Consider the following 12,415-nt stretch of genomic DNA (forward strand, 5'->3'; position numbering starts at 1 on the left):
AAATTGCAAAACAGTCGCCCCTACTAATTGCACATCGAGCCGAACAACAAATCAACTCGGACCAAAGCGCATGGGTGAGGTGACGTCACTTCCTCTTGAGAATTTAGTACTTCCTGATTTGAGGACAGGTACCGGAAGTAGAGAGGACGTGCCTCTCTGTCTCTCTTATCAACACTGGAAATGCATGACAGCTACATAACGTGTAATGTTTGCATTTAACTGTACGAATTTGATTATATTAAGACGTATTTAATTGTTTTAAAATCGGGAACATATTGCTAAGTTGTTCTTTGGGAGGTAGTTTATCCGTAGAAACAAACAACACGGTAAGAACCCGTAACCTGCCCGCTAGCTTGAAATGGCGCTAATGTGTTGTCTAATGTTAGCCTCCACGTAACTTAGCAGATACTTAGATATTAGAGATAGACAATAGCAGTTTACTGATTACTAATAATGACTAATGTTGCCTAATCAAATCACTACTGTATCAGCTCCATTAGTAGACAGTAGTATGCCCCGTTGTTGATATTAGCATTGTGTTAGCATTCATGTTAAAGGAACTATATAATGGTGTCCTCTAATGCAGTGGTTCTCAAATGGGGGTACGTGAAGGCACTCCAGGGGGTACGTGAGATTTAAAAAATATATATTTAAAATTAGCATCCATTCAAAAATCTTTTGAAAATAGTTATTTAATAAATATTCAATAAAATATAAGTCTAAAGTTCATAAACTGAATTCAATGCAATCTTGAGTGTTGACAGTTTAATAAATCAGACACTGATGGCACAGCGCTGTGTATTACACATTAGAGTCGAATGGGTGCAGCAGCTGAAGAAGCTTTTATTTAAATACAGTCAAGAATGATAATATTGGTTCATTTAGACTTGCGATGTGTCCGTGTGCAACGTCACAAGGCCACCAAGTTATCATATGATAGTGTCACGAGAACATTTCTATCTTGTACTCTTGCCTACAGCTCATCAGCTGCACAACTATTTTCAGAGGAGATCCTTTAATAGATGTGTGATATGTGTGTAGTAACTGTAGTTGAATAGGGGTGCAGCAGCAGCTGTGCTGCATGACCAGTTAAACAGGACTGAACAAATAACAACACATGTATCTCTCATGTTGGCATGTTCTCTACCCTTTGTGACCTTTTTTTTTTGTTGCTAACAATTCGCTCTGTGTCGCTGAACAAATCCTTCCTCACAGCGATATGAACGGGGCAGCATTCCCTTCCCCCACGGCAGAGATGGCTGAGATGAACCGCATCCAGTATGAGCTGGACTACACCGAGGGGATCAGCCAGAGGATGCGCATCCCTGAGATGCTCAAAGTGGCTCCTCAATCCCGCGAAGACCCTAACTTTGGATCTCAGGAGGTCCCCCACAGTGTCGTAATGCAAGTCCCAGAGAGAATTGTTATTGCAGGTTAGTATGCTGTTACGCATTTTGTCAATGTAGGGCTGTGTTTTATAAATTATTTTATTACCTTTAAACTCTGTGCACCATTGGTGCTTGTCAGATGACTGTAATGAAAAATAAAGTTATTAGGTGGCTATGATATGGCTGTTGACAGATACTAGCGGCCCTCCTATCAGAGGCTCAGGACTTTGTTATGTCAAATATTTAAGATTGAAAATGAAACTAAAATTCTTTAGACACAACACATATGAAGAAGGAAGTCATTTTTCAACCTCAGCATTCAAATTTCAATAGATTGTTTGAATCAAGTAAAGTAGAAAATGCATCAATCTTTAATTCACACCTTCCTTTTTCAGGAGACAGTAGTGACCCCCAGTTCCCCAGACCCAGGGACCTGGACCTAATCCAGTCAACACCACTAGAAACCCTATCACTGAAGACTCCACCCAGAGTCCTCACCCTCAGTGATCGTCCCCTGGACTTCCTGGAAGAGGAGCAGCAGGCTGCTCCAGACAGTGAGGAAGTGGTAAGCGATAAGGCAATAAATAGTCTTTTACAAGGCTGCGTAAAATCCACTTATGACTTATACAGTTTTCCTACACTAAACCATAACCTGAATAAATCAGTCGTCATTATTTTTCATAGGTGCGCCCCCAAGCACGAGTACGGCGGGAACGTTCAGCCAGTGAGAACGCAGCTGCCCGTCATAACAGTCAGCTGATGCGCAATGATTCTGCGTGAGTATTGATCTGGATATGCCATCATTAGATTAGCACCAGCCCCATCTTATCATCTATATGCATGCACTTGCATCTTTCTTTTGGTTCTATTTTTTTCTGTCCCTTTGTCTTTGTGAGGTAGCTGGTTGTCTGTTGTCACTGCTGTTGTAAGCCGTTTTCTGCAAGAACTTTGTAGCCCTCAGTGTCAATACCGAATGCAGCTATTTATGTCACTGAAACTAATCCATTAACACCAATATTTTAAACATTTAAATACTAATGAGTTTTTGATTAGTACTTACTGTATTAATTATGTGCCCTGTGAGGGTGTACCCTGCTTTTGCACAACGTCAGCTGGAATCGGCTGAATAGGATAAGCGGTTACAGATAATGGATGGATGGAGTTTATAAACCTACTTAAAGACCACACTCGCCTTTCAACAACAATGTAGGAAACCGAAAAGATATCACAATAAAATACCATTCAAAATTGTGATGCAGGCTGTACATTTTACCGTCCGTACTGTAGCTGTAAAAAAAAAAAAGTTTTGAGATGTGCACATATTAACAATTTCTCTATTTATGCAGCAAAAAAATCGTGACATCCTGGTACTATTGATAAGGTCACCACAAGAACAAGATGGTGGTCTTGAGTGATCTGATCAAGAATGGAATCATTATTTTGCCAGTCCCTTTAGTCCCCTCTCTGTTTGTTTTTTGTTGGGTGTGTTATATGTTAGTAAAGCACCGTGTCTCACTGTGGGAGTTGTTGGCAGGTTAAATGCTATTATTGGAACATTACTTTTACTTACTTTCACTCAGTTGCAATTTTTTACAAAGTCAGTAAAGATGAGGACAGTTTCTTTTCCTTATTTCTCTCCCTCTCCTTCCTCCTTCCTCTTTCCTTTCTTTCCTCTGTTGTCATGTTCTTCCCTCGTCCACTGAATTGGCTGCCCTTACTGGTGGGCATTGAGCAGTGCGACCCCGTCCCCCCCAGCCACTGTCCACCCATGCCCCTCTCTCACCGTGACTGAAGAAGATCACAACCTGTACAGCGCTAGCGGTGTTCTATCTTTCCTCCAGTCCACTACACGTCGGGCCTACCAGCAGGTCCTGGAGGTCTTGGACGAGAACCCTCGCAGGTGACCTCTCAATCATCCGGTCATTTTTGCCTTTAAAAAAAATTGGCTTACTAGATATTGGTCCGAGAGGGCAGGAGAGTGCTGCAGGAATGAGTCCTATAACCCGGGAATGAGTTAGCATTTTTGCACTGGTTCCATCGTCTTAAAGTATATTGGGTTTTTTGGATGAGGTTTTGGTTAGATGCCTAAGGTCTGTGGTAGACACAAGCGAGAGATTTTAACGTTTTGTTCTTCTACATAAAATATTTCGGTTAATACCCCTCTCGTGAATTTTGAAGCTTTTACGTGTCTTCCAAAAAGGCGGTTGCTAACAAGTAGCTAAATGAGACTACTACACATTATCACACCGTACACTAGTCCTAGTCCACCTTTTAGTTTAGTGGTGTTGACGTGAAGTCATGGGCCCGTGGTGTAGTTTGTTTATAGCCTAATGTTAGCTTTTTTACTTCTGGCAATTGCATTTACGCTTTAAAATCATATAAGTGGTGTTCATTTGAGAAGATCATCTTGAAGAACAAAACTTGTAAATATCAAAAACATTTCTTTGCCTCAGATCTTATTTTCTGTAATAATCCAAAATCCACTGGAACAATTCCATTGGCATTTTGTCAAGGGAGCCAGTGCAATGCTAACTCCAGGGTTGGCCTACAAAAATAAGTCATCCCTGCAGCACTCTATACTGACTGCATCAGTTGTTTTGACTTCCTCAACGTGTCATTAAATCTACTTCTACTTCTAAATCTCTATTTTTCCTGTTTAATAGGGGAAGGAGTGTTGTTTCATGAATGTTGTTTTGGCCCTTAGTTATGTTGGAAGGTCGGAAGTGTTGTATGGTAGATTCAAGCATTACATGACTATTTCTAACTGCTTATTTGTAACATTCAGTAACCATATTAATACAGCACGTATTAATCAAAATGTAAAGACTTTAGAACTGAATTGAAAGTACCTTCAAGTTGAAGTGGTGGTCCGGGTTGAACCACTTGTTGAAGTTGTACTAGGCCCTGTCAACCATTTTAAATTTAGATTTGATTTGGGAAGAAAGTTAAATAGCCTCTTTAGGAAATGAGTTTGCTGTATCAGGAAAAAACTGTTAACAAACCGCAGAGCAGAGGAATCCATTGTGATGGTTTTATGAAGGGGCAAAAATAATCTTAAAATTCTATTCTACAAATTCCATCTTACACCTTATTCAAGGTTTTTCAACAGTTTGAACTTTTGACTGTTTGCCCTTCCTTGGGAAGGAATCATGTGAAAGCAGAGAGAATGGCTTCAAATGTTGCCAGTGTGTATTCATACAGTCTGCCCATTTTTAGTTTGATATACAAAACTTTCCTTCACATTCATAGCCTCATGTCTGCAAGGGGAAAAGTTTCTGAAAAACCAAATCATTAGAAATATTGTGACCTTATTTTTGAAGGATAAGAAATGAAAATGAATATAAGGACACCTAGATGAAAGGCTTAGACGTATTAGCCGGTTGGTTTCTAAGACAACTAAAGGAAAGTGTAGTTTTGCAAAGGACATGGATGCTGTGTGCATGCATGCCATCATTGTATGTTGCTCTATCTCTCTCTTATTTTCCCTTCTCCCCACCCTGTCTTTCCCCACCTCTATAGCAAACCATCCCTGCGAGGGGGGTCGGCCACAAGCTCCAACCCCCTGCATGACTCCAGGTAACTTCACCTGGCACTTTACCTTCATTCTGATCCTTTGTCCTTTTCCTCATCCTTTCCCTAACTTTCATTCTCATTTCCGGGGTCATGAAACAAGATTAAGCCTTGTTAGAAAAAATCTATTCAAATTAGGTTGCAGTTGTTCTTAAACGCTTTACGTAAATGATACACTATGTTGTGGTTGAATTCATTCTCAAACTGACTGTTCTCCTTTCCAGGCTTGCATTATCAACATATGAAACATCACTGGATGCTGGGTCTGATGACATGACTGTGGTTGATGCGACAACGCTTCGCCGTCAGGTTCGTTTTTTAACAAATACACTATCTTCATTTTTGTGGCACAAGAGCTACTTGTGGAATCTCTGTCACTGAAAAAAACATTTATTTATTTATTTATAGCTCATCAAATTGAACCGGAGGCTGCAACATTTGGAGGAGGAGAACAAAGAGCGAACAAAGCGAGAGATGATCCTGTACTCGGTGACTGTAGCCTTCTGGCTCGTCAACACCTGGGTGTGGTTGCGGCGTTAAAGCCGGCCTGTATTTCTGCCATCGACGTGAATGAAGAACGTACTATCCCTTATTCTGTGTCAAATGTTAGCTAACCGCTGCACTCAGTCCCCGTGTGAGGAAGACCTTGTGTACATGTGTGTACATGTGTACAAGGCCGGTTCGCTCACGGGGCTTATATTTTGATTTGGTTTATTTAATACATGTACAGTTTTATTTTTGTACTCTTATTTCATCCTGTTTCACATTTCTCATTTTTTTGTTTTTATTACAAACCACCTTGCTTAACGCTAAGCATGACTTGCTGTAAATATTTGTCCGTGTCACTCAGAGTTTTGGATAGAAGTCATCCAGAGATAAAGTAAAGAATAGTTTACCAAAATGGGAAAAAAATGCAGCGTGGAGATGTAACATGTTGAATATTTATTGGGGAAAGAGTAATATGTGACTTGAACTGGGAATACAATTTACTAAACCATACATACGACGTGTTGTCCTGGATTTCTTTTTTCGAGGTGAAAACCTAAGAATTACCTGAAGAATGACAAGGTCCCGCATTTGGCTGACATTGTTTACTGTTTTTATTTACACAGGTTATATTTTTTGAAATCATAATTTCTGCTGAACTATGTTGTCTTTTTTTTTTTCTTTAGATGCACTGTGTAGCTAGTATGCAATTGATTTCAAATAATTCAAATTTAGTCATTTACATCTGTGTTTTCCGAATATGATATAAAGCTATTGTTGCCACTAAATTAAAATATAAAAGAAAACAACAGCTCATTCAAGATTTATTCTTTTTTCACACAGGGGTACAATTAACAACCATATAAACAAAATGGCTTTGAAATTCTTAAACAGAAACTTGCTAGACAATGAATAACATTTCACTAAACAATAACGGCTAAATATTCATTTTTAAAAGTATAACTGTGCCTTGATTGGGCTTTTGAAGGTCTCACACAGCCGGTCTATTGCCTGCTAACATTTGGACATATTTCATGTGTCCTGTGAGACTATAGTTCAGCACTTGAGTTGGTCAAAAATGCTCTAAACCTTGAAAGCATCATTCAAGCTCCTCAATCAGGCAGCGGGGCGGAGAAGGCGTTTGCTTTGGTTTGAACTTTCCCACTGGTCCAAAAATGTGTGGCTCAAGGGTATCCCCATCTTCTGGATACACCAACGGTGAAGAATTGCTACAGACCCCAGTTGATTTGTTGCAGCCGCTCATTAAAAACAATGAATTTGTATCTGAACCAACGGCTGGGATGCCCTCACTCTGATACACAATTTCATTCTCCTCATCACTGCCTCCTGATAGGACCTCTATTGTGGGTTTGTAAAAGTGCTGAGAAGAGAACATGGCTGTGAAGTCGTCTGTGTCCACATCCTCCAGATCAGGCAGGTCATCAATACGCAGTGGGCGAGGTGGTGGAAGCTGAATGGTTTCCAGCTGGTCTGCATCTTCTAGCTCTGTAACCAGTAGTCCGGGACCATGTGCTGGTCCGACCTCGTCTGCTTCTGGAGAACCTGACCTGGGCATAGGAGGCTGTTTCTTTTCCAAAGGCTCGCTCATGTCTGCCTTCTCTCCCTCCGCTTCATCTCTAATAAACTGGATTTCTTGTGACTGGTTTTGTTCTTCTTCTTCTTCTTCTTCTTCTTCTTCTTCTTCTTCTTCTTCTTCTTCTTCTTCTTCTTCTTCTTCTTCTTCTTCTTCTTCTTCTGTCTCGAGCATCTTTTCCGCAATACTTTCTTGTTCTTGTGCCGACTGCTCTGGATTCACAACCTCTTTCTCTTCTGTCACAGGCGGCTTTACCTGTGATTTCTCCTGGTCATCTTTCTCTAACTGATCCCCCTGGAAACCATGACCTGGCTGCTCTGCTTCTAGATTTTCATTGTTTGACTGATGTTCATTTGGCCCCTGTGTTGATTGGCTGTGCAAGAACTCTTCATGGGCATCCAGGCAGTCCTTCGCAAAGACTTGGATCATCTCCCCTTTTGGTGAAGACACACTCTGGGTGTCATTTTCCTCACATGGAGTCTCTGGAGTGGTGGAAGCCTCAGTCGCCCCTGAAATAAAACAGATTATAGGCTACTGTTTTTAAAGAAAAATCAACATTGACGCTGTGTACGTGCACTAGGGTAGTAAAAGTTCAAAATTCTTTACCTGTCTCCAGTAGCTCTTTAAGGCGTCGTTTCTCCTGCGCTGTCTTCCGAATCTCTGCTAAGGCATCCAAGCTGTCCTGAATTTTCCTCCTCTCTCGAGTCTCCCATTGCTCCCTCTCTTTACGCTCCCCGTCCAGCCCCCCCGCTGCCCAGGCCTCTGCACATGCCCTGTCTTTTGGGAACACGGGGCGATCGTCCAGGAAGGTGAGCTGCTTGAGACGCACAATCATGGTCTTCCTGTAGTTTTGGATTTTTTTCACCACCTCATTTCCCGTTAGGTCAAGCACGCGCAGTTCTGGCATGGCTTCAAGTACCGGGAGGATCTCCGGGTCATTTAACAGATTGTGAGACATGTCCAGCACACTGATTGCCAAACACTGACTCAGGTGCTCTACATCTCCCACAGACTCCAGCTTGTTATGGGCAATCTGCAGGGTGCTCAGGTCAGGGAGGCAGGAGATGCTCTCAATGATGCGTATGTAGTTGTTGGAGATGTTCAGGGTGCAGAGCTTTTTCAGAGGTTCGAGGTTTTCCAGCTTGTAAATGAGGTTCTGCTGAATGAACAGGCAGCGCAGATCAGTCTGGGCGTCCAGATTTGCAATGCGTTGAAGCCCATTGCTTTCCAGCCAGAGACACTTGAGTCCCGTGTACTCCTCCAGGTTCTCAATGGCAGACAGACCTTTGAAATGCAGGTACAGTGTGTCATTCAGGTAAGGTGTTGAGTAAAGGTTGTTCTTCTTACAATGCTCTTTCAGGAACTTCTTGGTCATTCGTGGCCCTGACTGTTGTTCCTTTCTCTCTTGGAGTGGGCTTTGCAGTTTTTCGTCGTTATTTTCTTGATCTCCATCTTTTATCTTGGCCTCCTGTGTATCTTTGATGGAGGAAGTTATTTGGGCATCTCCACAATCCTCTTGGGCCTCTATCACCACTTTATCTTCCATCTTTTCAGTCAAATTGACAGGCAGGAGAAATAAAAAAAATAATAAATACGTATTTTCTATGTGTTTTCAAGCAATTTGTAAGATGTGTAGCTAGTCCCGTGAATTTTACTCGCTCTGTTATTTAACGCCAGTAATCGTTTATGTTTGTTTCCATAGTAACGCTCCATGGGCGGAACCGTCTGCCTGGCCGGATGTCGTTGTTTATTTTTGTTCCGCGTCGGAGTCGGACAGTTTACGCGGTTGCACTCCGCTGTCAGTGGTCAACATGGCGTCGGGATATATACTAAATCGTGGCGTGCTAACACTGGGAATACACTGTCAGCGTGTTTGCAGAAATGTATCACTAACGCAGGTCAGAGAGAAGAAGCGATGGATGAAAGCATACACATACCTCATGCAGAAGAAGTTACAGCTGGAAGGACCTCCACCACCGAAGCCACGGTGAGGCTAACTGCTAGCAATGCTAACACAAGCGTCCCAATAGAGAGCATCTCAAGGCCATTAATGTGATTGTTGTGTTGGTCAGCGTGTGTGTTCATCTGAGCCAGTTGTATAGGGTGGATATAAAGGATAGCATCATTACACTGCACACATTGGCAGTGCAGACTTGTTACAATCTTCCACAGTTTTTTTTAAAGTGAACCCAGTGGTGGATCTATTATCAGTCGTGGTTCCTTTGCACAGCTGGAGGAAAAGCCTCTATAACCTCGATATGTGCCTCTCATTTTATCATCATTTAAGTTTGGACTGTAATCCACAAAGCCTGTTTTTTCTCCTGATAGTATAACACCTGTACATTCTGCTGATCAGTAAGTAATAATGTCTTTCAGCTCTAATACATAAATAGGGTTTATTTGGATAACCCAAACAGCACTCACCAGAAGAAATAATCACTTTTTTGCAAGACATTAGATTACATTACATTACAGTCATTTAGCAGACGCTTTTATCCAAAGCGACTTACAATAAGTGTATTCAACATAGGTATTCAAGAGAACTACTAGTCACCAGAAGTCATAAGTGCATCTCCTTTCTTAAACAAGCATCTAAAAGCATAAACCAGAGCAAAAGTATAGTGCAGAAGCAAATTACTATGAAAACAATAAGTGCAATAAACTAATACAAATACAATAAGTGTTATGGGGAAGGCTCAGGGTAGTACTTCTTAGGCTCAGGGTAGAACTTCTTTTGGAATCTTTCTGTTGAGGAAGTCAGGACTCAAAGTAAACTTTACGTTTGACTCTCTTTCAGCTCTCAACAGCCTCACTGGGATAACCATGCTGAGGTTCAGGCTTTCAGCAGCCGCCTCCACGAGAACTTCTCCCTGGAGGTGCTGAAAACGGCCTTCGTCAATCCCTGTTACCTGCAGGCGGAGCTAAAGAGGAGGCAGGGGCTAGGCGTGGACTCTGAGACCACCGCTCTTGTTCTGAAAGATAATATTCAGCTCAGTATAAAGGGAGACAGTTTCACTAAAAGCTTCATGACCGACTGGTGCAGGGCGAGCTTCCCCAGCCTGCCGAGTGAGGGGGTGGAGAGTGTCGTAGGCCACCTCACCAGTCCAGCAGTTGTGACCCATGTAGCGAGAAATCTCGGCATTGAAGACCTAACCATGAGTGCAGACTGTCCCGTTCCTGATGATGTGCTTCATTCTACATTCATGGCAGTAATTGGGGCTCTACAGGAGAGCAGTGGAGCAGAGCGAACTGGATTGTTCCTCAGGGTAAGAGACTTGCTGCAGAGTATAAAGGGTACTCAATATTTTGTTTAAAGTGATTATAATGTGTCCACCTTCAGACTCTTGAGTTGGCTCTATTGTTGTGTACAGCAGTATCATATTTTTTCTTCTCCCCTTCTCCAAAGGATTTCGTGGGCACTCAGCTGATCGGGCTGGACCTGTTTGATATGTGGACAGTTGTGAACCCCATGGGACTATTGGTGGAGGAGCTCACTAAGAGGAACATGCCTCTGCCAGAGCCTCGCCTCATCAGATCTGCTGGAGCCAGTACCGTCCTGCCACTATACTTTGTTGGCTTGTACAGGTATGTGTGCTGTTGTTGATGCTGTTACCCAAATGAGTTGCTCAAAATACATTAATTGAAGATTTACTGTAAAATAAATAAAAAAGATTGCAGTTAGAGCTGACATGTTCTAAAAATCAAGTTATATTAAAAGTTACACTTTTGAGGTTTAAGTGGGATGCAGATTATTCATTTTAGACCTGATGGTTAAAGTGTTTTGTGTATAATATGACTATCTTTTTCTTTTTGTGTTTGCGTTAAACCAGCGACAAGAAGCTTCTGGCTCAGGGTCCAGGAGAGACACTTGTAGCAGCTGAGGAGGAGGCAGCTCGTGCGGCCCTCCGGAGACTCTTCGGCTACACCGAGAACCACAGACCCCTTGACTTCTCTCCACTGCAGCAGCATCAGACGCCATTAATTCAATCAGTCAGCAGCAATTAATGAAGTATCAACCCTTATACAGCAGGAGAAAATAATTTAAGGGGTCAGGGACCAGTTGGACAGGAAAGTAGCATGAATCTACTTAAGAGATGATTTGAGCTAAACATCTTTTTGGATTACTGACTGAAAGTTATGGTAAATGCGGTCACCATCTACCTTATTAGATATTAGTCTAACTGTGCACTTATCAGGACTGTTTCTGGTGTGTGTATAAAAATCAGTTCCCCCAGACAAAAGAGATCAAAATAAACCTCATTGTAGGATCATGTAAGATCCAGGTTTTCACTGTATCAGACAGAAATCTAAGTGTTTTTTTTAATTAATTTGATAACATTCAAGGGTGAAGTCCACCGGTCCCATAGCTTACCTTGACTAATAGCCTATAGATTCAGCAGTCCATGGCACAAAAGGACCCTGACATCTGGTTGTATAATTGCCATTTGGTTAACTTGGTATTCTGTCAAATGATGTTGTTCATCTGTAATAAAAAGTAATACTTATGTGTACACGGTACATGGCTTTGTTTATGCACATTTTTGGGAACAAGGGTATTTACTTCCATATTGTTGTGTATGCTCTTATGGGAGGTGAATATTTGTGGATATAAACTTGTTATTTCAATTTTTTTCCAACGTGGTACATTACTTATGTTTCATCTGTAGATTATTGCTTAAGGGTTTGAAGATTCTTCTGTTTAAATGTTTAATTGCAAGTGTCTTAACGACATCTATATGGAAATCAAGAGAGTGACTTATAGTGTTGTCCCTACACATGGTTAGTTTTCTCTGTAAATTACTAATCTGACCAGCCCTCATACTTTTATGCAAAAGAGACATTTTCTATTATGTCATGATTTTCTTTATTAACAAGTCCTCTGTCTTTTTAGATGCAAAACGTTAGCATTAGAAGGAAACAATTCCATATCCCTTATTAGTATTTGACCCCCATAGTGTTGCAGTGACAACGCTAATCCACATGGTGGCGCTTGTGTGTTGAGGACGAGTAGCGGTCTGTGCACTGACATGAGCACAACCCACAAGAGTCAAGATAGTTCACACCCCTTTCTAACCTTCGTAATTCCTCGGTCGAGCCACCTCGTGCGCTCCCAATTTACAGCAATGTTTTCAATATAACTCAATGAACTGATAACTACAGATAAATGAATACACAGTAACTGCCAACAACATGAATTTATATAAAATATCGTCCAAAAAATGGGGAAATACGCTGTACACACACGATAGATGTAGATTACTAAATTCTAATTACAGTCCCTAAAATAAAATGGCTTTAAAAACAGACTCTAATAAAAATATGTTTGAATCAAATGGACAAAACGAATACAAGACACCAAAAACAAGCAGCGGTTGCA

At 41.4% G+C, this 12,415-nt stretch overlaps 3 protein-coding genes across 6 annotated transcripts; 2 read left to right on the forward strand and 1 right to left on the reverse strand.

The window, feature by feature from the left end:
* Positions 1-125: 125 nt before the first annotated feature.
* Positions 126-6,239, forward strand: mffa (mitochondrial fission factor a). Of its 4 annotated transcripts, none has more exons than XM_054624541.1 (8): positions 126-202; positions 1,216-1,433; positions 1,784-1,953; positions 2,073-2,164; positions 3,124-3,288; positions 4,908-4,964; positions 5,183-5,267; positions 5,367-6,239. In XM_054624541.1, the coding sequence occupies exons 2-8, from the start codon at positions 1,220-1,222 to the stop codon at positions 5,496-5,498; spliced, it is 915 nt and encodes a 304-aa protein (XP_054480516.1). In that variant the 5' UTR covers positions 126-202; positions 1,216-1,219; the 3' UTR covers positions 5,499-6,239. The 4 variants fall into 4 exon arrangements, with proteins under 4 accessions (XP_054480516.1, XP_054480437.1, XP_054480598.1 ...); XM_054624462.1 differs by having other exon boundaries at positions 130-326; XM_054624623.1 differs by lacking the exon at positions 3,124-3,288 and having other exon boundaries at positions 130-326.
* A 304-nt stretch (positions 6,240-6,543) lies between these two features.
* On the reverse strand, positions 6,544-8,584 carry dnaaf1 (dynein axonemal assembly factor 1). Its single transcript, XM_054605171.1, has 2 exons — positions 7,645-8,584; positions 6,544-7,547 (listed from the first exon to the last, which is right to left on the reverse strand). Exons 1-2 carry the CDS (start codon positions 8,582-8,584, stop codon positions 6,544-6,546), a joined length of 1,944 nt encoding a protein of 647 aa, XP_054461146.1.
* Positions 8,585-8,808: 224 nt separating this feature from the next.
* mrpl44 (mitochondrial ribosomal protein L44) lies at positions 8,809-11,543 on the forward strand. Its single transcript, XM_054602999.1, has 4 exons — positions 8,809-9,025; positions 9,836-10,304; positions 10,445-10,623; positions 10,869-11,543. Exons 1-4 carry the CDS (start codon positions 8,850-8,852, stop codon positions 11,041-11,043), a joined length of 999 nt encoding a protein of 332 aa, XP_054458974.1. The 5' UTR covers positions 8,809-8,849; the 3' UTR covers positions 11,044-11,543.
* The last annotated feature ends 872 nt before the right edge of the window (positions 11,544-12,415 follow it).

This window comes from Anoplopoma fimbria, chromosome 1 (assembly GCF_027596085.1).
Source record: "Anoplopoma fimbria isolate UVic2021 breed Golden Eagle Sablefish chromosome 1, Afim_UVic_2022, whole genome shotgun sequence".
NCBI lineage: Eukaryota > Metazoa > Chordata > Actinopteri > Perciformes > Anoplopomatidae > Anoplopoma > Anoplopoma fimbria.